Genomic DNA, 27,071 nt, shown 5'->3' on the forward strand with positions numbered 1-27,071 from the left:
TTCACACCGCATTACAGTGGGAAAGTGCCCAAAGTCCTTAGGCCTCAAAAAGAGAATCAGCAAATCCAGGAAGAAAAAACACAAACGTTTTAGGGAAATCATCTAAGAAGGGCCACGTTTAACAATACCTTTTTGATGTTCTCATTTGGGGCCTGTTTTTCCCAGTGATTAGTTGCAAGAGTCTCAACCCACCTAACTAGCTAGACTTAAAGAACCCAGAGTCTGTTGCACTGGACTGGATAGCATATTTGGCTACTGTGAATTGTTTCTTTGGCTGATCCTGAAAGACACCAGCTCAAGAGTGTCTTGAGGACTAGGGGCCTGCACAGTCACTTAGCATTTTTATTCTCCTAAATTACCTTTATCCAGGGGCGTAGCTCCAGGGAGGTGTTTGGGGTGTAAACACCCCACAAAAATGTATTCTGTAGTAAATGGGGGTTACAAGTGCTTTTAGTTGAGTAACGTGAAGTGTCCTTCAGATTTCACCTGGCATTTTTGCATGCCCTCACTGACAAAAAACACGCACTGTCTCCCGCCTATTTTTTGAAGGCCTTAAAAAATGTTGATAGTTTAAAAAATATTGCGTTTTAAGTACCCTTAACAATCAGCACTTCTCTCTCTTTCTACTGCCTCTTAAGAGCCCCTCTAGTCCTGCTCCTCATATACTGTGGTTTAACAAGATGTCCCAGCATGATTGTTGCAAAATCTGAAGCTCACCTGCCCCCCCCAATCATAGACCAAGCTGCGCCCCCCTGTTTGTATCTCTCATGTGAACTACATACACAACACAAAGAGCGCAGTTTGCGAGGTAGGCAGCCTTCTGTTTGAAAATCTGGACTTTGGCAATGATTTTGATCACAAAATCTCCAGTTTCAACATCTGTACTTCGGTAGAATCATGTCAGGTAGCGTTCCCATGGGAGTGTCCACTGTCCAGATAGGTGTGAGGCACACATATGTGAAGTGCAAAATCATCACCATTTACTGGTGGGATTAAGTTTCCAAGTACTCACGAGAAAAAGCTAAGCAAGGTATGCACTCAAGTAACAAAATGATCCCCATTTACCCCTGTGAACCAGTTTAAGAGTACTCAGAAGATAAAGCTAGCCAAGGTACCCACTTGCATAGAAAATGCTTGCAAGTTCCCAGGGTCAGCTAAACAAGCGTGTGTAAAAAATGGTAAGCCTCGCGGGCTACAAGAACGCTAGTAATCTGGAATTCCATAGTACTAGGAATTTAGTTAAAAGTAAAGGGTCCTTGTCCAAAGAAATACTCGTGGCTGGACATTCACCTTTATTGAGTGCAATAACTACTGTGATGTATTGTATCTGAGCTCAAACCCCTGACCACTTCCGGGAGAGAATCTTGACTATTTGACGACAGCAACCGCTGGAGAGTCAAGGAAACTTCAGGAGTCAGGGCTAATGGTTCATGCAAGGCTGCCTGGCCATGGGAAGTGCGATAAGCATGTGTGGGAAGGGCATGCACTCTTTCACACTGCATTACAGTGGGAACTGCCCAGTGATACTGCCCAGTGATCCCCATCCGCCCCACAAACTGGAGTAAAAGGCCTATCACTAAGGACCTCAAAGAAGGAAAGATACCAATCTTAAGGCTCGAGTGATCCGTACTGCTCATCATCACTTCAGAAGCACCTGGGTGGAGAGGAGATGAGGGCATTCATACACTCCATCCTACAGGCCCCAAGAACTCTGCAGACTTGCAAAAACATTAGAATGTATAGGGTAACCTAACAATGGAATTATCTATGTATGCCAACTAAGGGGCCTATTAGGATGGCAGACGGACCAGCGTCCGTCCGCCACCCCCGAGGTGGAGGGACCGTCCGCAGGGGCAGCAGCGTTCCCTCCGTGCAAATTAGGATGTGACCGCCACCCTGGCGGTCACATCCCATATATTTCACATTGCGGCGGTGCTGCTTTAAGCAGCATCCGCCGCAATGTAAAATATGCATGTGTAGCCTTAGCATGCACAACTTGGCAGGCACTGCGTGGTGCTTGCCACCCTGTGCATGACAAAGCAGGGGGGTATACCATAGGTACCCCCATGTGCACCCCCACCCCCCAACACCCTGGGGGCACACAACGGGCCCCCAAACACGAAGGACCACATGCTTTTTAATGGCGGAAAAGCCGCCATGAAAAAGCATGTTTTCTGACCCATCTTAATATGGCTGGCGGTGTCTGATAGACACCGCCACCATATAAGAGCTTTTCTGCCACGATCGGAAGGCGACCGCAGCGGAAAAGCGGTGGACGGTCTTCCTGTCCGCTGCTGACCCCCTAAGCCATCCTAATGTGGCGGGGGGTCTTTGAAGGCACCGCAGCGGTGAATCCGCATCCTCCGGGCCGGCGGTCTACATCAATGCCTGAGAGAGCAAACAACCAGGTTAGGAGGATACCAAACCTAGAAATGTCATTTAGTCCCAGGGAGGAGGCGCATTCAGGATCCAGTTAAACACTGAGGGGCAGATTTACAAGCCCCTTGCGCCTCTTTTACGCCGCCGTTGCTTCACATTTGTGACGCAGCGGCGGCGCAAAAGATGCACCATGGTGCGGGGTATTTACAACGTGACGCATCTGGGAGTAAAGCCCTGCGCCATAAGGAGGCGTTCCGGCGCAGGGTTGGGCGTTCCTGCGCAGGAACGCCTCCTAAAAGTGGCTGAGTGAAATCTACAAGATTTCACTCAGTCACTTTTAGGCCAATGCTACTTCAAAACCCTGCGCCTGCTTGAAGCAGGCGTAAGGCTTGACGCAGCATTGGAAGAATAGGCCCCCCCAGAGCATTGCTGGAGCTGCGAGCTGCGTCGCGCTTGCGACGCAACTCCAGCAATGCGCCGCCTTTACGGCACAGATGCGTGACGCATCTGTGCTGTTTTTGCCCCATGGTGCGCCGCATTGTAAATGCGGCGCATCATGGGTGGCGGAGCTGCAGCGCACAATTACTGGTGCATCCCTGCTAATTTGCAGGGATGCACCAGTAATTGTAAATCTGCCCCGGAGTGATATGCTTGTATGCCTAACAAGCAACAAACATGATGACCAAAATGACACACAACCAAGTCATAAAAGTGATACATATTAGAGACGCAAACTACAGCTGAGACTCCACAACTGCGTTCAAACAAGATGCAATGTGCAAAAGAAGATGTGAACAAGAGGGAGAAGCCCCTTCATGTTAGATTCAAAGTGAGACATTAGATACAAATCAAACATAAAATGCAATCAGGATATAACGCATATCCGAGCTACAACAAAAAAGCAAAACAAAATAAAGACCCACTCGAAAAGTAATAAGCATATATGATCAAATTAAAAAGATACATGCAACCATGACGTCAGCTATAAAAAATCGAAACCATGCACTAGGTACCAGTAACAGACTAGAAACAAAATTGAAACAAAATAAACCAAGACAGGAGATAAAAAACACAGTTTTCCAAACACAAACATCATTTTTTTTTACCGTAGGCACGAGACCCAATATGTATTAAATATGCCTGTCATGTACAGACATGAAAAAGCTGACCAAAACAAACTATGCAATTGAAACATGAGAAACAACCAAAGCACAGAATGCAAGTAAAGAAAAGAAAACAACACGAAAGTAGCTTAAAAACGAAATGCAGAAACACAATGTACAACGATTTCCACAGAGAAATAATGAAGCCGACGTGCGGAACCATGCTGGACGATACTATTAACATTCAACAAGTGACTTAGGGCCCGATGTAGGTAAATGCCATTTACCGATTTTAAAATACCGAATCCTACCGATTCGGTATTTCAAAATCGGTAAATGGTATGTAGGTCCCAACATCTGGATTTGTTACCGAATCCTTAACAATTCTTTAATTACCGATTCGGTAAATACCGAATCGGTAATGCCCATTCATTCCTATGGGCTTTGAAGCCCATAGGAATGATTAGGCATTACCGATTCGGTATTTACCGAATCGGTAATTAAAGAATTCACAAGGGTGCAGGGGGTGTCACTTTGACACCCTCTGGCACCCCCAAAACAGGCACAGGTGCCATGTGGCAGGCATACCTGCCCTAAGGGCAGGTCTGCCTGTCACATGACATAGGTGTGCATGCACACATGTGCATGCACACCGGAATCGGTATTTTACCATGGATTTGTATTCCATGGTAAAATACCGATTCTGTAAGCCATGTGCAGAAGGTACATTGCCTACCTACATTGCATTTTCGGTAATTTTACCGAATCGGTAAATATTACCGAATCGGTACTTATTTTACCGATTCGGTACATATTACATGAAAAAGCTGACCAAAACAAACTATGCAATTGAAACATGAGAAACAACCAAAGCACAGAATGCAAGTAAAGAAAAGAAAACAACACGAAAGTAGCTTAAAAACGAAATGCAGAAACACAATTTACAACGATTTCCACAGAGAAATAATGAAGCCGACGTGCGGAACCATGCTGGACGATACTATTAACATTCAACAAGTGACTTAGGGCCCGATGTAGGTAAATGCCATTTACCGATTTTAAAATACCGAATCCTACCGATTCGGTATTTCAAAATCGGTAAATGGTATGTAGGTCCCAACATCTGGATTTGTTACCGAATCCTTAACAATTCTTTAATTACCGATTCGGTAAATACCGAATCGGTAATGCCCATTCATTCCTATGGGCTTTGAAGCCCATAGGAATGATTAGGCATTACCGATTCGGTATTTACCGAATCGGTAATTAAAGAATTCACAAGGGTGCAGGGGGTGTCACTTTGACACCCTCTGGCACCCCCAAAACAGGCACAGGTGCCATGTGGCAGGCATACCTGCCCTAAGGGCAGGTCTGCCTGTCACATGACATAGGTGTGCATGCACACATGTGCATGCACACCGGAATCGGTATTTTACCATGGATTTGTATTCCATGGTAAAATACCGATTCTGTAAGCCATGTGCAGAAGGTACATTGCCTACCTACATTGCATTTTCGGTAATTTTACCGAATCGGTAAATATTACCGAATCAGTACTTATTTTACCGATTCGGTACATATTACCGAATCGGTAAATTTACCGATTCGGTAATGATACCGATTCGGTAAAATTACCGAAATTGTGCCCCTACATCTCGGTAGCCCTTTACCGATCGGAAACGGCCGAAAATCGGTATTTTTGGCCGATTCGGATCGGTAAAGGCCTACCTACATCGGGCCCTAAAGTCTGGGGATGCAGCAGGGAAATCTAGGTATAGGCTAAAAAGGAAGTACACAAAATAATAGAAGGAAACAGGAAGCAGCATTTCTAGACATGCTTAAAAGGCAAGATAAAGTGTGGGTGCACTAAAATGCAATTTTAACCAATTTGGACAGGTATTTTGATAATAGACTTTAAACATGTCTGGATTAAAATTGTATTTTTTTTTGTAGATTTGAGATAAAGCGTATATCACGTTTTACTTTAGTGATTTCCTCAGGCATTTAACATGGGTTTTTGTTAAAGCAAAACATATGAAAAGGCAACAGAAAAGCAGCATCAAGCACATCAACAGTGGAATTCAGAATACAGATAAAAGGAGTAAAAACGTCCGCGGTTGAAAGCTGGCGAAGGCAGTGCAGCTGGGAGCCTAGAGAATGCCCGCCTTTGTCCGTCCCTGCTTTCTGCAGCCCTCTGTACTCCTGTGCGCCATCCATCCCAGAAGCAGGTGGCATATCAGCCCCCCCGCCCGGGACGTGGCCCGAGGGACTCCGGCTTCACAGGGCTTCTCCGTGGGAGCCCGAGGCAACACTTCCCGACAAAGAGGCCCCCAGGGGCCCTGGTGACATCGCGACTGGCAAAGCGACCGTTTACCGCGGCCCGGAAACACTGGCGGGCTCATGAATAATGCTGTGATAAGCCCTCGGCTCTGCTCGGCAAACAGCCCTGGTATCCTGGCAGCCGGCTCCCGCCGCACCGCCAGGGCCAGTGTGAGGGGCACAGACTGCCGCACATTTGGAAAGAGAAGGGGGGTCTACGCGATTGGACACACATCACTGCTGATCACTGCTGGTGAGGGCTTCATGAGTGTCAGCACAGGGCCCAGCTCCGGGACTAGGTCCAGGATACACCCCCCTGGCACCGAGGGCAGAGCGTTGATTCTCCACGCCAGGACGGTTCCACGGTGGCACGTACGGCTGGGCCACAGAGACCAGGGTGAGGACTCTGGCTGGGAAAGGAGTCCAGGATACGCCTCCTGGCAGTGAGGACAGAGGACTGCTTCCCCTCCCCAGGTCAGTTCCACGGTGGCAGTATCGCTGGGACACAGAGTCCAGGAAGAGGACTCGGACTGGGAGAGGAGTCCAGGACACACCCCCTGGCACCGAGGGCTGATTCTCCACCCCAGGATGGCACGTACGGCTGGGGACACAGACTCTGGTTGGGGTAGGTGTCCAGGATACACCCCCTGGCACCTAGGGCAGAAGGCTTATTCTCCATGTACACCTGGGGCAAAGAGTCCAGGATGAGGACTCGGTATGGTAGAGGAGTCCAGGACACACCCCCTGGCACCGAGGGCAGAGGGCTGCTTCCCCTCCCCAGGACCGTTCCAAGGTGGCACGCACAGCTGGGACACGCAGTTGAGGATGAGGACTCGGGCTGGGAGAGGTGTCCTGGAGTATGGGTGAGGGCATAGGACTATTCTCTTAAATAATTAGTCTCAGGACAGACAGCACATGCCATGAGCGGGATGGGACCCAGAGCCAATGAGAAGGTTTAAAATGGCAGAGGTGTTTATGAACCATACCTTTGGCAGGGGAAACAGGGTGCTTCTGCTCTCCAACTGGTTCCAAAGAGATGGGCAAATGACCTGGTAAGACAGAGTCAATGATGAGGGTTTCAGGTGGTAGACCTGTTCTGGTTCAGTTAGGGTTGTGCTATACAAATACTATTTATATACGTTTTTTAAATGCTCATGGGGGCGCACCAAAATGAAAGTCCAAGAAGAAATACGTAGAAAAATGTTCTTTATTTATCTTTATCCAGCTAAAAAACACATCATCAGTAAACACTAGTTTTCCGCCAATCATTTCTTCATTCCGACATGGTTCTTAAAATTCTTTGTAGTATATCTCTTCCCTTATCTTCTCACGTTTTCACGGACTTTGTATATCTTGTCCAAAAAACGGTTCTGGTAATCCAATGTTTACCCGTCCCTGGCTGTATTCGTTCAAGGTAGTTACGGTGCTGTACTGGCAGTCGTTCGGTTTCAGCGTCTCGGCATGGCTGGTAAGGGAAGAGATATACTACAAAGAATTTTAAGAACCATGTCGGAATGAAGAAATGATTGGCGGAAAACTAGTGTGATTACAGAGGGAACTCCTAAACACAACACACCGAAAAGATTTGCAGCGCCCTGAAGAAACTCCTTGGTAGGGAGTGAAACGCGTTGGCTGAACTCGCTACATATTTTACTGATGATGTGTTTTTTAGCTGGATAAAGATAAATAAAGAACATTTTTCTACGTATTTCTTCTTGGACTTTCATTTTGGTGCGCCCCCATGAGCATTAAAAAAATTGTTCAACTGATCTGGAGAGCACAGCGACGCCAAACAGCAGCTGGTGTCGGGGTTGGCAGCACAATACCAAATTTAATTGAACATTGATTCATTGGAACTGGAGTTTAGGTGCGGCACCTCAAGGTCCGCTGCTGCTTTTTCGTATAAACACTATTTATATACGTATATATGCCTACGTGTTCAGGAACCCAACCAATGGTGCACGTGTCAATGTAAGTTCTCAAGCTGGTCCCTATACTGCTTGTTCCTACAAATGGGTCCTGGGCGAGATCAAATAAGTAGGTAGAAGATACAAAGCCCCGCATAGTGGTATATGTTATAGTCCTGGCCCCTTAATATACGTCCGTAAAAAAATGTTGTCCAGGGATATTCATTTTTGATTTCTGTTTTTGTATTATTTAGAGAAGTAATTTAGCTTGCATAGACAATGCTAATCCTGGCCGAATTTTTCTGGAATACATTTTTTAAAATGAACCGATGTGTTGCAGTGAAGATGTAATATTTCAAGAACCGTGAGACCTGTATTCTTCATTTTGGTGTCCAAACATAGGTTTTGGGGGTCAAGTATCTTATAGAGACAGAAAAAATTTCTCAGAGCAACCCTTATGGCAGATCTATAATGATTTTTTACCCATTATATTGGTCATTTATTTTAATATTGTTTTTGTTTCAGGTTTTCTGTTGATTCAAATTTGTAAACATAAGCAAAGCAGGTGGTAGCAGAGGATTGTTACCTCCTGAAGGAGTGTTGCTCACTACAAAATCTGAGGGCTCCTTCAACAAAGAAAAATGTGTCATAAGCCAAACTAATCCAAAAGAAAAGCTAACATCAACTGTGCTGGGCAGAAGAGAGTTCGGGATGCTTCAGAAATATGGAAAGACGAAGTCCACAAAAGATTGAAACATATGTGTGAAGAGGATCAAATATTTTATCATTCTAACAAGTGCTACAAGTCTATTCAATGTAAAAAAGCCTGGAAAAAAATGACAAAAAATAGCAGAAACCTGTGAATCACAAGAATCTGATTTTTATGAGAAAGTGACGACAACCAAACCCAATGCCCATCCATTTAGAAGATCGATGGCTATTCCTCATCCACCTCCAACAACAAATCGGAAAGCAGAGGATCTTCAATTTGTTATCTGTGGTTTAGCCAGAACAAGGGCCAAAGGGATTGATGAAAGGACAAAGTACAGAGTATGTGAGTCTCAAAGGGCAAACATGTTTTTATCTGCAGTTACTTTCTTCAAAGATGAAGTTGTTAGCCGAGTACCTTATCTAAATAGCAATGTGAATATATGTACAGGGTGTTTGAATGCCCAACCGAACTGCATGCATGCACATATTCGAAAATATGAATGTGCAATGAGCTCCCAGCAGCAACGTAACCGCAGGCCTTCAGTTAAGTATGCACTCTTTGAAAAAGCAAATTAAGTTTTAAAGCCACTCTTGAGTGCTGACTACGGGTTCACACTCAGTAAGATCAGAAAATTAATGGTGAACATTGATTAAACTGTATTGGTCCATAATAATGAAATTGAGATTTTTCTCCTGCGAATGTATAATGACAACATTCGTTTTTGTCAATTTAATGAAAAGGATGGTCCACATATGGTATTCTCAGCTGATTTGACTGTTGAAGTTCTTGCTGTCAAAGTAAGATCACAGATGCAGTAAAATCATCAGGACCATTTAAAGAAATTTCCTTAAAGATTTAGATTTTGAATTTAAGGACAAATGTTGTGATGCCCCAGAGCTACGCAAATCATGGGAGTCAGCAGGAAGGCCTGATGTTGTCTTAACATTTTTTACATCATTGTTTAATACCAGCAAAACAAAACTGTTACAAACTAAAGTTCTTGAGTTCAGAACTGAAGCTGGCAACATTGATAATGGCTTTGAAGATATAAGCGAAGAACAGGAAGAAAATCCCAAGAACCAACCGGCTTATCCTGTGCAAACGTACTGTCTTTTCTAAATCATATTTTATTAATTACATCACGGCAAAAAGAAAACTCTGCTACACATGGTGATGACTGCCCACCCAATCTATGACAAGTGCAAAATTAGAGATCTAATCACTTCAATGAGTAGCATTGATGTATCACCAAGTTATAATCATATAGTAAGGAGCAGAGACTTGTTAGCAGCTCATGCTGTAAAATCTTGTGACTCCGACAGCACACCACTTCAAAAGTCACTTTACCAGGAAAGGATTTACAATTGCTGATCTTGATTATTTTGATTTTGAAGACAGCTCTTCTTTTTCTGGAACATCCAGCACACATGATACTGTCATGGTGATTTTTCAAGACTGTACCAATGAAGTAGCTGCTGGAAAACAAGCTGCGTCAGCTGTAGGCTGAAACAAATGAAGCTGCAAACTTACAACCCAACAGCTTTGCCAATGTGTGCAAAATCACTACTATAGTCCATCAACATGTTCCAACCAAAACATTTCAACGTGGCTGAGGACATGGATTTTTTTCTACCTGATGCTACGGTCTGCAAAGCTGATTTTACTGAATTTATCATATTGCTTATTCGGTGCAGACTGAAGGATGAAGAAAAGCCAGTTCCTCCGTGGGCTGGAATTCATACTCTGATCTCCCAAAATACCGTACCACTGAAGACGGTTGGGTTTCTACCAGCAATACCATCTCCAGGCACAAACTACGCGACAGTAAACACAGTTCTAAAACATTTCTAAAATGTGTTTGCTCAGCTTGAAGACCAGCTTATCCTGCCAATTTTCAGCGATGAAGATATTTTACGTATTGTAGCTGACATTTTTATGAACAATCTAGTAGATTTTGATGAGCTTTATCTAATTATGGGCGTTTTCCACATGACAAAAGTTGTGCTGCGGAGTGTAGGAAGTTATCTCAGTGGACGAGGCATAGATGATTCACTTCTTGAGGCTTAAATCTTTGGAAGCAAAACTGTCCAGTCGGTATATAGCAGAATTCATTATACTAATTTGTTACAAGGTATGCTCATCATATCTGAGGCTATAGAACCATTGTGTTGGAATGCTTTCTGGAACAAGACTGACAAATTAGGGTTTGCATATCTTTTCTCAGAAGTGAAGAAGGCACAGGGCGCACTTAATTCAAAATACATAATGCAAAGCCAGGCAAGGTTCAATGCACTCAGTTCAAAATCAGAAAACCTGAAAACCAAGTTCATAGAGTTCGTCAACGAATGTGAAGTAAAATCTGAACTTTGCAAGTACTTGCTAAATGTTTTACACATGATAGCTCTATTGAAAAACTTGGTACATTCTGATTGGGAAGTTAATTGGTAGCTGCACATAAAGACTGTGAAGTCAGTGATAACTGTGTTTCGAAAATTCAATTGCATAAACTACCTGAGATATGGGTCCTGGTATTTGGAAAGATCAAATAAGATAGAGGTGAAAAAACCATAACTCCATAGAAAATTAATCCAAAGACATCTTGTGGTGAAAGACAGAGAGGAAAGGTTCAATGCTGTGGCTCCAGATATGAAACTGGAACAGACGATCGAGAGATCACAGAAAACATCAAAGGGAGTTGTTGGTCAGACACGTAAAAGTGAATATATTGCTCCATGGCAGATAGTTTACCATGAAGTCCTTTCTGTTTGCAATGTTTTCAGAGAGATGACAAATTCAAAACTAATGGATCATCATCAAGCTTTTCTTCACCATAAACTTGTGGGAAAGAGGGGAATGTTTTAATGAACATTTTGACAGCATTCTTCATTTCATGCAGCAGCAAGGAACCCCCTTCGAAATGACAGAACCTGTGCAACTACACAACTTCTGGACCAAACAATATGTGGATAACAATATAAAGACACGTCTACTAGAGGTATTGCAACATGGATCAAAACTATATGCAGAACTGAAGTAGGAGAGATTTGTATTGAAAGAGAAAAGTCTGTTTGACAAATTCACTTAAGTTAAACTTCCATACTTTAATTGCCATAGTAAGAGTTTTGTACAACCAGCCACTACAAGACAGGTTACAAAAAAACAACATTGGCAAGCACATAGAGATATGGATGTTGCAAAAGAAAGTGGGGAATTAATGAGGGCATTCTGTTGCATGGTCGTCTTCCAACAAATGCATTATTTGATGGAGATGCTGCAACCAAACCAGTGAAGCACAAACTCATACAAGAGCTCGAAAAAACCTTTCACCTGAAGAAGTTCACCTGAAGAAGTTCAATTAAAAAATGTGTCCTAATTGAAAACTGCTGCTGTTCTGGACTATATCTCACAATTGTGAATGGTCTAGATTTCATCCATGCAAATCTTCGGAGAGGTAATTCAGGCTGTTCTACAGCTATCAAAGTCAGTGTGCACCTAGTAAGAACTGCACATTATCTTTGACAGGTATCTTGAACCATCTGTCAAAGAATGTGAGGGAATCAGATGAATGTGTACAAGGGCAACAATTGACCTTGCCTGTATCAAAAATTGACACCTTTAATAGTGCAACTTGATAAATTCTGGTCATCAACATCGAGCAAAATGAACTTGGAGATGTTAACTCACCAAAATATTGCTGATGCTTCAGTGAACACTGAATATCCAATTATTGCAAGCGGAATGATTGTAAATGTGGAGTTGGTGCCTGCAGAAATATATTCAAAAGGTATGGGCCATATTGTTCAAGAACTTAGCAGCAAATTGCACGAAGCTGACTTTCGAGCTGTGCCACATGTTGAGTGGGCTGTTAAAAATGGTTCCAATTGAGTCATTGTACTGTCAAAGGACACAGATGTTATTATTATACTACTTAGATTTCTTGCAATGCTTATTAGTCAAGGATTGTCAGAGTTATGGATATGTATGGAACAGGCAAAAAAGACACTTAGCCCTGCTTCATATTCTGTACAAGAAACTTTACCCCGAGACGCCCAGCGTTCTTATCAAGGCACATATTCTTACGGGTGATGACACTGAGAGCAAAATTGGAACAAATCTTTCAGCTTTAACTGCTGAACCTGTGAATTTTCTAAAAGGATTTGCTGAGACAGAAGAACATGACTTTAAAGACAGAGAAAAATATCCTGTGCATGTATGGAACTAGTTCTGACTGTCACACATTTGATGATCTTTGGTACAGTGAGTTCAAGAGAGCAGACCGCTAAGTGACCTTTCACTGATGTCATATTCTATGCGTGGGCATATTTAAAGAGCATTCTACTTCATCAGAAAATGTATACATATTTTGAATTATGTATATGTAGAAAAAGATCCGTGTGAATTTGGTTAAGAAGAAATAGACTGGGTGATAAAACCTGTGAAATTTCTAAAGCCGCTACCCACAGAACTTACACGTATATGAACTTGCAAAACCTGTGCTACAAAAAGATGTCCCTGTTGATATGCTCTTCTCAGATGATCAACATTCTCAAAAAGTACCATGAGCGAGTGCCGAAAAAAAAAGTGAACTATGAAAATGTGTCTAAAACAGGAGTGATAAACATTCTTTTTTATCATATTCAGATCATAAACATTGTTTGGTGTATACATAAAAGGATTAGAAAACATTATTATTTGTTTCATTTCTATATATGTCTCTTCTTCCTCTATTATAGCCGCCATTTTGGAAATGGTGGAAGGGTTGCTCTGAGGAGTTATTTTCTGTCTCTATAAGATTACTTGACCCACAAAACCTATGTTTTGCCACCAAAATGAAGTATATAGGTCTCATGGTTCCTGAAATATTACATCATCACTGCAACACATCCGCCCTTTTTAAAAATGTCATCCATAAAAATTCGGCCCGGATTAGCAATGTCTACCCAAGCTAAATTACTTCTCTATTAATCCAAAAACACAAATCAAAAACAAAAATCTCTGGACAAAATTTTTTATGGAGATATATCAGGGGGCCAGAATTATTAGAAGAGGTGGCCAAGAAATGGACACAAGACACAGATGACCATAGGCTGCTCCCATCCATAAACTGGTCCTTAGGAGAGACAGAGTCCAGGATGAAGGTCTCACATGTGATGTGTCAATGAGCCCAGGACACAAAGCAGAGTGTCAAAGCCCTAGACAACACATGCATCCAGAAGAGACTCAGGGGCAGGTTGTCTCCATTCAATATTCCATGGCACATTCCATTCTCATCAACAGTGCACAGACACAATACAGCAAATATGACCCAGGAAGACAGAGGGTGCAATCAAGGCAGCATGCAGTTCTTCCCTATTGCATGGCCCCTGGTCAGTACATATAGCAACAAGACACTGTGAAGACAACATGCATCTCATACTCTCTGGAGCCCCTACACATCACATTCACCTGAAGAGATGCAGGGGAAGGTTGCTTCTATTAAGTCCCAGGACAGTAAAACTTACCACTAGAGTCAGAACCATGGTTTGAGCACCAAAAGTGTCCAAAACTCAGCGCATTGCACTCATGACACCATGATTCTCACCTCCTCTACATGGCTGCTACAGAGCAAACGTACCCTGAGAAGACCCAGGGAGCATGGGGGACACATGCCTCTCACCAAGACTACATGGTCCCTAAACAGCACATGTAGCCAGAGGAATCACAAGATGTAGTGAAGACAACATTCATCTCATCTCCTCTGGGGCACCTACACATCACCTGTGCCCTGAAGACACAAGGTGAGGGTTCAGAGTGTGCCCAAAACACTGAGTAAATGCCACAGAGGGAAATATGTCTCCATGCAATAGTCCCAGGGAGACCCCAGACAAGAGTTAAAAACGTAAACAGCGCACCAACCATAAATGCTCAAAGTATGGCTCTTTGCACTCAGGACACATGCATCTCATATCCCCTGAGTGGTCCATACACAGCACATATAGCCAGAGGAGACACATGGTGCACTCAGGACAACAGGCAGCTCATGTCCCCTGAGTGGTCGATAGACAGCTCATATAGCAAGAGCCGACACAAGGTGCACTGAGGACAACTTGCATCTCATCTCCCCTCAGTGGTCCATTAACAGCACATATAGCGAGAGGAGACACATGGTGCACTGAGGACAACAGGCGGCTCATGTCCCCTGAATTTGTCGATAGACAGCTCATATAGCAAGAGCAGACACAAGGTGCACTGAGGACAACTTGCATCTCACCTCCCCTCAGTGGTCCATTGACAGTACATATAGCCAGAGGAGACACATGGTGCACTGAGGACAACACGTAGCTCATGTCCCCTGAGTGGTCGATAGACAGCTCATATAGCAAGAGCCGACACAAGGTGCACTGAGGACAACTTGCATCTCATCTCCCCTCAGTGGTCCATTAACAGCACATATAGCGAGATGAGACACATGGTGCACTGAGGACAACTTGCATCTCATCTCCCCTCAGTGGTCCATTAACAGTACATATAGCCAGAGGAGACACATGGTGCACTGAGGACAACAGGCAGCTCATGTCCCCTGAGTGGTCGATAGACAGCTCATATAGCAAGAATAAACACAAGGTGCACTGAGGACAACTTGCATCTCATCTCCCCTCAGTGGTCCATTTACAGCACATATAGACATGGTGCACTGAGGAAAACAGGCGGCTCATGTCCCCTGAATTTGTCGATAGACAGCTCATATAGCAAGAGCAGACACAAGGTGAACTGAGGACAACTTGCATCTCATCTCCCCTCAGTGGTCCATTAACAGTACATATAGCCAGAGGAGACACATGGTGCACTGAGGACAACAGGCGGCTCATGTCCCCTGAGTGGTCGATAGACTGCTCATATAGCAAGAGCCAACACAAGGTGCACTGAGGACAACTTGCATCTCATCTCCCCTCAGTGGTCCATTAACAGTACATATAGCCAGAGGAGACACATGGTGCACTGAGGACAACAGGCAGCTCATGTCCCCTGAGTGGTCGATAGACAGCTCATATAGCAAGAATAAACACAAGGTGCACTGAGGACAACTTGCATCTCATCTCCCCTCAGTGGTCCATTTACAGCACATATAGACATGGTGCACTGAGGAAAACAGGCGGCTCATGTCCCCTGAATTTGTCGATAGACAGCTCATATAGCAAGAGCAGACACAAGGTGAACTGAGGACAACTTGCATCTCATCTCCCCTCAGTGGTCCATTAACAGTACATATAGCCAGAGGAGACACATGGTGCACTGAGGACAACAGGCAGCTCATGTCCTCTGAGTTGTCGATAGACAACTCATATAGCAAGAACAGACACAAGGTGCACTGAGGACAACTTGCATCTCATCTCCCCTCAGTGGTCCATGGACAGCACATATAGCGAGAGGAGACACATGGTGCACTGAGGACAACTTGCATCTCATCTCCCCTCAGTGGTCCATGGACAGCACATATAGCGAGAGGAGACACATGGTGCACTGAGGACAACTTGCATCTCATCTCCCCTCAGTGGTCCATTTACAGCACATATAGCGAGAGGAGACACATGGTGCACTGAGGACAACAGGCAGCTCATGTCCCCTGAGTTGTCGATAGACAACTCATATAGCAAGAACAGACACAAGGTGCACTGAGGACAACTTGCATCTCATCTCCACTCAGTGGTCCATTGACAGCACATATAGCGAGAGGAGACACATGGTGCACTGAGGACAACATGCATCTCATCTCCCCTCAGTGGTCCATGGACAGCACATATAGTGAGAGGAGACACAAGGTGCACTGAGGACAACAGGCAGCTCATGTCCCCTGAGTTGTCGATAGACAACTCATATAGCAAGAACAGACACAAGGTGCACTGAGGACAACTTGCATCTCATCTCCCCTCAGTGGTCCATTGACAGCACATATAGCCAGAGGAGACACATGGTGCACTGGGGCCAACTGCACGGTTTTTAGCACATATAGCCAGGTGAGACACAGAATGCACTGAGGACATGTGGCTCATCTGCACTGCACAGTCCTTAGACAGCACATATAGCCAGAGGAGACACAGGGTGCACTTAGGACAACATGTGGCTCATCTGCGCTGCACAGTCCTTAGCACATGTACCTGGAGGAAACACAGGGTGCATTGAGGAATACATGTGGCTCATCTGCGCTGCACGGACTGAAGCACATATAGCCAGAGGAGACGGTGCACTGAGGAGAACATGAAGCTCATCTCCCCTGAGTGGCCGATAGACAGCTCATATAGCAAGAGCCGGCACAAGGTGCACTGAGGACAACTTGCATCTCATCTCCCCTCAGTGGTCCATTAACAGCACATATAGCGAGATGAGACACATGGTGCACTGAGGACAACTTGCATCTCATCTCCCCTCAGTGGTCCATTAACAGTACATATAGCCAGAGGAGACACATGGTGCACTGAGGACAACAGGCAGCTCATGTCCCCTGAGTGGTCGATAGACAGCTCATATAGCAAGAATAAACACAAGGTGCACTGAGGACAACTTGCATCTCATCTTCCCTCGGTGGTCCATTTACCGCACATATAGACATGGTGCACTGAGGACAACAAGCGGCTCATGTCCCCTGAATTTGTCGATAGACAGCTCATATAGCAAGAGCAGAGACAAGGTGCACTGAGGACAACATGCATCTCATCTCCTCTGCCAGTGCTGGAGGCCCTCCCTCCCGGAGTTCCGCCCCCCCCCCCCCCCTGCACCACAGGGGTTGCGGGGGCTTTTGTTACGGCACTGTTCAGCTAGACAGTATCTCTCTGGCCAGGACATCTGTGTGAGCCTCATTGCTTTCACTGCACCACAGAGCACACACCAGCGGCAGCTGAGGGGGTTGGGAGGTGGGAGGTGGGAGGGGGCGTTGAAGGCTCCGTTATGCGGGCTCAGTTTCATGACATCCGCCTAAAAACCTGCTAAACGACATCATTGAATGGCTCGAGAGCAAGAAATAATGCAAATTAAATTAGGAAAGGAAACCTTTAAAGAAGTGACACATTTCAGCTGCAGTGCCACCGGCAGATACAAAACCCATATCAACGCCCCCAAAAGTGACAGATGGCTTCCACACTCTCACTACCTCACCACTGACACCCTCACACTCCCAGTGCCTCACCACTGACAGCATCTCAACACCAACATTGCCCCACTATCCACACTGTCCCAAAACTTGCATGGATTCAAAAGGCAGTGACCCACAACCACCCACACTGGAAGGGCCCCAAACCTGACAATCGCACACATTTAATCTCACCCCAAACCTAAGAATGAACCACATGACAGATAATCCCCCACATCTGTCAACCTGGTGCAACTAACACTCCACATCAACACCCTCCCACACTGGCGTCACATGTTGACACCTTCCCTACACACAGCTACCACACTGACAGCGCTTCACATCAATAGTCTCAACACCCTCACACCTACATCCCTACATCACCCACACAACAAGTTCCACTAATGCTCTGACAAGGACAGTTGCCTCATCAAAAGACACAACACCAGTAACTCCTGTGTTAGGTACAGGGCCGGACTGGGAACCGTCTGGCCCTGTACACAGTGCTGCAAAAACAGTCCTGTAACAAAAACGGCCCCCCAGGGGCCCAAAACCAGCCCCCATCCGTGCAGCGCACCAGGGGATTGCCCAGTGCCCGCTACGGCCAGTCCGGGCCTGGTTTTGTACACAGAATTTCTACAGCACAAACCTAGCCAGTAGCCAGCGGAGTGCTAGACAGTCACAGACAAGCATACAGTCAACGAGTGATGGGAGGGATAGGTGGGTTGTGGATGGTTAATGCATTGTGGTGTAGCGTTGTTTAAGGAGGTGAGTCTTCAACTCGTTCCTAAATTAAAGCTGTGTCAGGCGGTCCTGATGGATAAGGAAATGTTGATCCAGACCCTCGATGCATAGATGGAAAAGGCCTGCTGACTTGTGTTTTTTCTTTGAATGCCCCACACTGATAGTCCTGGCGATGACAAAGCTATGCCAACAGCTCCCTCATTGACAGCGCCTGACTGACAGTCTGCCCAACCCAGCACTTAAAGCTCCACATCCTAGGCCCATCACCAACCCCACATGGAGAGTCTGTCACCTACAAATCTTTCACCATCACTCTCCACATCAACGGTCATATACAACAACCCCCTACACCATTAGGCCCTACATTGACAGACACCACGCTGGTGCCTCCCCAAACAACCTCCACATCAGCAGCTCGCCGAGGACCCACATTGACATCCACCTGGAAAACCTCAACATCAACAGCTCACTGAGGACCCACATTGCCAGACACCACAATGACATCCACCTGGACAACCTCCCCATCATCAACTCACTGAGGACCCACATAGCCAGACACCATGTTGACATCCACCCGAACAACCTCCACATCAGCAGCTCGCTGAGGACCACATTGCCACAGAAACCACATTAAGATCCGCCTGGACAACCTCAACATCAACTGTTCACACACGTGAGAAGTGAACACACGTACTAACAGTCCATCGACAAGGGAGCGTTTGCTCACTTAACAAAGTCCTGCTGGGAATTAGTCCGGAGAGTGCATTTAACGGAAGAGGAGCCGTCAGGACGCGTGCCCACGACCAGTGACTGCGGGGACCGACAATACCCGCTGCAGACAAAGAGCCCAGACAGACAGACAAGTCATGGGGAACTTCAGACACCTGGCGTGGCACCCCCTGGCACCGGCAGCCCTTCACAATGTCACCTGTGTGTGTGAGTCAAAATCCTTACACAGTCCTTGAGTGAAAAGACAACAGTGATATTAAGATGCAAACAGCGGCAAAACAACAAGCGCCATTCAGCACTGGTTCCTTCAGTTCGAGTGATCCACACGAATGGAAGTCCAGACACACAATGCGCTGCGATGACATGACAACGGCCCAGGCACTATATAAAATGAATAACAACATAAGAATTAAAAAAAGAAGTGTGGGAAGAGTCACGGGAAATGGGAGAGGGGAACAAAGCGTGGAGGAGACAGGGGAAGCGAGAATCAAAAGGACCACGGGGAAAGGGCAGGAGTACTGGAGGCATAATGGTATAGAGAACAAAAAAGAAGGACGGACGTAAACACGGAAACAGATATATGGTGGAAGCAGAGAAAGGGGCCAAGACAAGCAATGAGAGATGTGAGGGCTGCAGCACACAGAAGCAGAGAACAGGAAAAAGAAAGAGAAAGACAGGACTTGGAAAAGGAGGTGGCGGCAGAGCCACTGAGTAAACCATGGCCGAGACCTCAGGCCCATACTGTCCCATGAGCTTAGTTTTGCTACCGGAAGGCTCTGCATCGAAGGGCGCTGTGTCTTCACCCGCACAGGTTGAGGGTCGCAGGCTTTGCTCTCGCGGAAGCGAGTGGACTATGGAAATGCTCTATTTTTGACAATCACAAATATCACCCGAGAAAGCTGCAGATGGTTCAGAATCCTACTCCTTGGGGGTGGACCATCTGATCGCGTCACACAGGCGTCACCAGTGCTCTACTGGTGGCCTTGTGCAGCCAGGGTCAGCTTTGATCTGTGTCACCCCATAGTGCCATTTCCAGCAGGAGCCACAAGCAGTTAGCCACTGCTGAACATCTACTAGCCACTTCGCTCGAACTTGAACTTGGAGGCAGACCTTCGCTGCTAGGCTGGGGAATAGCCTTCCGCGAGCACTACCCCCCGTGTCTGATTTCCCACCTTAAAATGAAACTGAAAAAGTAGCTTTTTTGTACGTATGCATCTTGTTTAGCCCCCTGCACTCTTCTCGTGTCCGTAATGTTGTGGAAACAAAGCATTCTATAGGAAAACGTATAAAACACCTAGTGGCACACAGAGAGAGAGGTAGGTATAAGGCAGGAGTGGGGAGAAACCATCAAGGGAATCTGTTGTTTTGCAGAATTTTCATTTTTTTTATATTGTTGAAAAGTTGGTAAAACCTGAATGCTGTCTGTACTCATGCCAGCCTCCAGGCTTACATCCTACGCTGACTTGTGTTAGAGAACTATTCACAGGTCAAGACCCATAAGTGAATAGATGGGCACAGATACACAGAGCTGGGATGCTAGGAGAGCCTGGCATACTATCTCTGGGGCAGTGGAGTTGGTCATGCCCTCCAGTTATACTCTGCAGCAGAGTGGCCTGTTTACATGGCAACAACATGAGATCAGCCAGCATCCTTTGAGGCTACATGGGAAAAGCAGAACTTGTCTGCTGTGCTTAACCCAACTACATTATAACTAGAAGATTACCTTCATTTAAGTTGGGTCACACAGGTGGCAGATTTACAAGTTAAGGAACTTCCACCCCCAACATGCCAACGAAAGCCAAGAAGGAAGCTGTCCCAGTTAAAACCAAAGCAAAGTCCAGGGCTTAGAAAGCTGTTTTAAAGGGGGCACACAGTCACAAGAAGGATAAAATTAAGACCGCCCCTACTTTCAGGAGGCAGGGGACCTTGAAGTTATGAGGCAAGCAAAGTATCCCAGGAAGAGTGCTCCTCGTAGAAACAAACTGGACCATTATGCTATCACGCTTGTATGACAGAAGCACGCATGGATGAACCTTGCGTACAATGCGGTTGCAACAGCTAATGCATATTAACCACGCATTCCTATAACACGCATGCCTTTACCACACATGCCTTGACAACAAAGTTGGTTGTAAAGGCATGTTTGCTAAAGGGATATTTGTAGTAAAGTACCACTACACCGACCCCCTGTCCTCACCCTCAACCCGAAAAACCTATCCCCTACATTGCACTCCCCGCTCTGAGTTCTAAAACCGACCTCGTCCTGCCCTTAGCACTACAAGAGGCCTAAAACCCTGTCCCCAACCAAAATCTTCCCCGACCCCAGCCACCACGCCCTGAGCACTAAAATGTAACCCTGCCTTGCCCTTAAAACTACGCCTAATCCGATTCTTTCCTCCACCCTGAGCCCTAAAACCCTGCCCCTTTCAAAAACACTACCCTGACCCCCCCTTTCTGAGCCCCAAATCCGACCCACCCAGTCCTTAAAACTTCCCTGTCCCCTTCCTCCGCCCTGAGGCCTAAAACTCTGCCCCTTGCCAAAAGCTACCCCTACCCAAGCCCCCCCCCCAACCCTGAGCCCTAAAACATACCCCCGGCCTGCCCTTAAACCTACACCGTCTCCCTCTTCCCTGAGCCCTAAACCATGCCCCCCTTTGAAAAGACTACCTGACCCACCCGCTCTGGGCCTTAAAACCGGCCCCACCCCTAAAAACTACCCCCCCCCCCCCAAAAAAAACTTGGTCCCAGTCGTTAAAACTACCCCGATACTCCCCCTCACACTGAGTCCTAAAACTCTGCCACCTTCAAAAAACAAGCCCGACCCCCTGTGCCCTAAGCCCTAAAACTGACCCCACCCCTAAAAACGACCTCCCCAAACCCGGCCCAAGCCCCACTTACTTGTCCGCGTCCAGAGATTCCTGTTTATACACTTCCTTTTCCTCTCCCTGCCCATCCTGACACTAGACCACTATCTGTCTTAACCAAGCATATGTGTGGCTAAGGCAGATGCGTGGTTCGGACAAGCGTTACACTTGTGGGGAAACGGCGTGCTGGCTACGCCCGGGTTGTAAAGGCCGTTTTCCTGCTATCCTTAAGTTCCTGCTTACAACGACGGAGTCTGCAATGAAGAAGATTGAAGAAAAGACGCTGGTCCTCATTGTTGATGTCAAGGCTAACAAGCACCAGATCAAACAAGCTGTACAGAAGCTTTATAATATTGATGTTGCCAAGGTCAACACACTGATCAGGCCCGGCGCGAGAAGAAAGCATATGTGCATCAAGCTCCAGACTACGATGCACTGGATGCAGCCAACAAAATTGGCATCATCTGCGCCTGCAATGTAATCGTCGGTACAGTTCCAGTGGAGGTTTTCCTTTTAATGCATGCTCCAGGGTGGGATGAGAAAAAATAAGGCACATGAAACCTTAGCTCCTATTAGGAAAAGGCGAGATGACACGACACAGCAAGATAGCACCTAGAATGGTCCAATGTCTCACACCTCAGGTCAGGTAACCCCCGATGACATCCAAATTACATTAAAAAAGAAAGAGTCTGCTCCTCAATTGGATAGCCCATACACCCCCTGAAAGCCCTCACCATACGTTTTGAATAGTTTCATAAATGAACTAATTCTAGAGTGGTAATTTGATGAAGTTTTGGTTTAGACTCCATTCAGCCTTGATTCTCTTCCTCTACACTCCTTCGAGAAGCCCCTCTGTTGAGGACCTTCAGAGGTTTCGAGACCCTTCCATCGTCCTCCACTCCTCACCCTGCTGACTCTTACAGCCTCTCTGCATGTTTTTCCTTCTCGCTTGAGGTTCTCTGGGTAAAACTGAACAGGGGTTTCCCACTGCACCAAACCAATGGGCAGAGACTTCTTGATGCCTCAAGGGATGGGTATTAGGCTGCCACTTTCAAGCCCTACTTGGCGTTCCTAATCCAACTACCTACCAACCTTTTGACCAGCACTGCCCTGTGGGTGAGCCCACAGCAAGAGAAGATCGAAGGGGATAAAACCTCCTTTTTGCCCAAAAACTGTAATGCCCAAAGTGCAGAACCCTAACATTATGAAATCGACCATTTTGTGGTGAATAAACCAACAAGCAAATTTTGTTTTGGTTTCGTTTGGGAGGTTTCTTGCTCAGTCAGTCTGCAAGGACAGTCACACTGTTGACTGGGAAAAGTCTACACCGAGGGCTGCAGATGATGGATGGGGACATTGCCGCAAGCATGCAGGTGGAGCATCCCTTCAGCTACCTGCTCCCTTGTGGATCAAATCTGTAATATTGACTCCCATCAAGGGAGGAAATCACTCCACCAGCCCTGAGTGCTCTGTGGACGAATGGAAGTCTTACACTTAAGCCCATTCTGAATTACTGGAAAGTCTGAGCATCATTGTGTTCCTTTGAGGTAGGCAGAGATAGAGAGCAGACAAAGGCATGTGAGGGACAGAGGCGAAGAGTCTCTGACAAAAACTGTCCAATGGCAGTCCTCACCCATTCATTCAAGGCAACGCACTGACTATGCCCAACCAGGATTAATTGAACACTCACATCACACAAACACACATACATCCACACAAAACACATAAACCCACACAAGCACACCCTGACACACATCCACTCCCACAAATGCACACACCCGAAGTATCACACTTCAAAATATTTCTGGGATCCTCATATTTCTTCTGTTCCATATAAGATCTGTTCATGCACATCTGCTTTGGTGAGACTTGAAACCCGATAAAACATGAATACCAACCTTTATCAGTTGCTACCCAAAATACTGTCTCCGCACATTTACCAAAGCACAAGACCAGATATCCTCCAGCACGCACACTTCTCCAAGACCCTTTGCTGTACCACTGGAAGACCCTTCAAACCTAATGCAAATATCTGTCAACACAAGTACTTTGAAGTCTCGCGTGAGCAAAAGACACTTTCCTGCCAACCCTATTTCACTCCAAAAAATTAAAGCATAAACCCTCAAAATCTCTCAGAACTACTAAATTGATTCCAAAGTCCAGCACAAATTAGGGCACACAACCAAAATAGATACAGCTTTGGACCAAAAGAATAAGATTAGTCAACAAACCTATAGAGAACAACGTTTCTCAAGTCAGCCAAAAATAAAAGAACCTACTTTCACTAACACCTTAGGACAAGCCCAACACAAGACATAAGGTCAACAGTTTTTTTAGACATTTGACTGTTGGGACATAACGTCCAAAAATAAATCCTTATCTCAAGCAAGCGCCTGCCAATAACTCCAGCACAAGATTAGTTGGTTCAACCAAATGCAAACCCAGCAGAGGACTTGTCAGCAGACTTCCAGTGAGTCTCAACGTCACAGAAAACTCCTTGGAGCAGACTCAACACAAGATTCCTAACCACAACTGAAGATGTTACCCAAACCTAACGCAAGACTTAACACCTCCACTGAACACCCCACACCAAATCTTACACAAACCCCGATCCTCCATGTAACACCTTTGTTCAATTCCAGTACAACAGTAATCCCCCCAACCCAAAAAATAGAAGAAACTCAACTTGTGATAGGAAACCCAACACAAATCGTATCCTCTTCATCAAACCCCAAAAGAGCAGCCCAAACAAAGGACTCTTCGCCCCTACTGAATGCCATACAAAAAAACAGTAGATTTCTTACCTCCACCATAATCTACAATATAGCTCAAACAAAAAACCTCTCACTCTACATTTGTGAGATCCACCCACCCACCACCTCATGAACCAGAACCATGTGTCGTACACACCGCTTAAAGCCATGACAATTACTGAGCATGTGAAACCTTTATCTGCATGTGCATCTATTCTCAAACTCACAATCTTTCCCAGAGCACTTCACACAGCATCCTGGAAACATTTTCAAATCATAATAGGAGACTCAACTTGGCTGGGGTTACCAAGAAATCACCAACTGCTGCAGAAAGTTTATATTAATATGGCTCGACCTTGTACGCGTGGCACAACCCTGTCCACACTCACAAGCCCTGCACCCACCGTTGTATACTATACCTACTCCGGAGCCTGGCACTGACCATGAGACCCTGCATTGCCTACACGATGCAAACACCACAGGTCCAGGACCTTGCATCCAATAAAATACCAGTCTATGCACCCACCGTAGAACACTGATCCCACTTACACACCATACATCCACCAAAGAGACTGGTTACACACATGGAAGCAGCACTCACCTTAGAAACTGCCACCCCGGCACTTTGAAAGATTCAGGGAAACCTGTACCCACCGCACGAATGTGTCTACCAAAAGATGGCAGGTAAGTCATCTTTCATTAATCTGCTCCAACCTTTGCTTCTCTATGTTCCTAGCCACAGGCACGACTCCACCGCACAACAACCAGACTCCTGCCACATAGGTTGCACTACAAGCCCACACTCTACCAACCATGCACAACAGAGGAGCCTTTAGTTCACACAATGGACTTCAACAGAAATGAGACTTTGTCTTCTGGCTTCTGAACACTTCACTCCATGCTTAAAGCACAGCTGCAAGTTCACCACAAAACATAGTGCCACACGGAATCTAACACGCAACATCAAAACTTTCCTTCCTCTGTGCAGCACACTCTACCAGCCAGGTCAACGAATGGAACAGCTTCTTACTCGACCACCCGAGAAGAACTCAGCGGCCTCGTGAGAGGAATAAAACACTATAGAAAGGATATAGTAGATTACAAAGGCTCCCATAGACCTCTGAAAGTACCATGGGACCCTTTACCCGTCAGAGTTATGCACCCATCGCTGGCCATCCATTGATCAGCCACATACCTTGTATCCACCCCGTGACCTGGAACCCACCTTAGGCTCATGAACCCCACCTAGGGATGAGGCACCCACCCTGAGACGCGACACCCACCATACAGAAGGCACTGATCAAAGGACCCTGTGAGCACTCCAGGTCTGGTTGTGTCTCCTATGATCTTTCAGCCCTTCATTTCTCTTCCTTCTGGGATCGGGACCAGAAGATAACATTTGGAGGCGCTTTTCTCATCTGGACCCCTGATGCTACTCCTTTTCTCCACTGTGAAGCAACCTTCTCTGTACTCCCTTCATCTCATGGACACTCAGTTATCCTTTTTTGTCCCTATTCCTTGGACCATCCATCCACTCCTTTTAACAAAAGTTTCCTTTACCTCGAACTCCCGGACCCTCCAGACTCAAAAACGTAGTGTACAGACTGTATCGCCCCCTCTCCCTACCCACACGACCCTCGCGCCCGACTGCCGTTACTTGATCCTCATGCCCCCCCACCTCATCCAGACCCACTCTTACCCTTCCACCCCTCCTTCCGAACACGTCCTCCGCCATCGCCTGGTCCCCGTCGGCCATCTGCCCCCCAACCTCGTCCAGCACTCACCTGAGCCGCAGCCGAGACCCCGGCTCCGGAGCCTCTGGAGCGAGCTCTTATAGCATCCTTTGTGATGGCTCGGGCTGTACCATCTGGGGACGCGCGTGTACTGGGGGTGAGGGTAAGAGAACTTCGTACGTGATAAACTCAGGGGAGGACCCCGGGCGAGGGATGTGACTGAGGCTGGATCCACGCCACAAGACTCCCGCAAAATGCTGCATCGGCTTTAGTGCTCACCCTAAGCCCCAAAGCCAGCAGCATCCTCACAGCCCGGTTATGGTACGGCCCAGGCATCTATTCTGCTGGCACAGCTTGGGAAGGGGACGCAGCACCAAAAGGGGGGCGGAGAGGGCTAGCACAGAGGGGCTCAGTTCGCGATACACGGCTGGAGGGGCATGATACACAGGGAAGGGGTCATAAAGCCCCGAGGGTTATGGGTTTATAGGGGAAGGGTGGGAGGATGCTCGGGAGGGGACTCGGAGAAGGGGAAAAGCTCTGGAAATGGAGTGAAAAGCTTGAACGGGGAATAGCCCAGTAGCGCCGTTTTTCGGCGGAATGGGTGGGAGTTAGTTCTGCAAAAGAGGCGACCAGCGGAAGAGAAGGTCCAGCTCAAGCATAGTGCCACATCTGAGCAAAGGGAGGTGCAGGGGCAGCCCAGTGGCCAAAAGGGACACGCAACAGGT

At 46.3% G+C, this 27,071-nt stretch overlaps 1 protein-coding gene and 1 pseudogene across 1 annotated transcript in view; one reads left to right on the forward strand and one right to left on the reverse strand.

Moving 5' to 3' along the window:
- The window catches only part of DISP3 (dispatched RND transporter family member 3), a 135,216-nt gene extending 108,813 nt beyond the window's left edge, over positions 1-26,403 (reverse strand). Inside the window, exon 1 of the mRNA XM_086920042.1 lies at positions 26,313-26,403. Within this exon, the coding sequence (XP_086776168.1) occupies positions 26,313-26,369 (57 nt within the window). The 5' untranslated portion in view covers positions 26,370-26,403. The remainder of the gene's footprint in view (positions 1-26,312) is intronic.
- Positions 20,782-22,409, forward strand: LOC147710636 (large ribosomal subunit protein uL23 pseudogene; annotated as a pseudogene).
- Positions 26,404-27,071: the final 668 nt, after the last annotated feature.

Source organism: Lissotriton vulgaris, chromosome 5, assembly GCF_964263255.1.
Source record: "Lissotriton vulgaris chromosome 5, aLisVul1.2, whole genome shotgun sequence".
In the NCBI taxonomy this organism is placed as follows: domain Eukaryota; kingdom Metazoa; phylum Chordata; class Amphibia; order Caudata; family Salamandridae; genus Lissotriton; species Lissotriton vulgaris.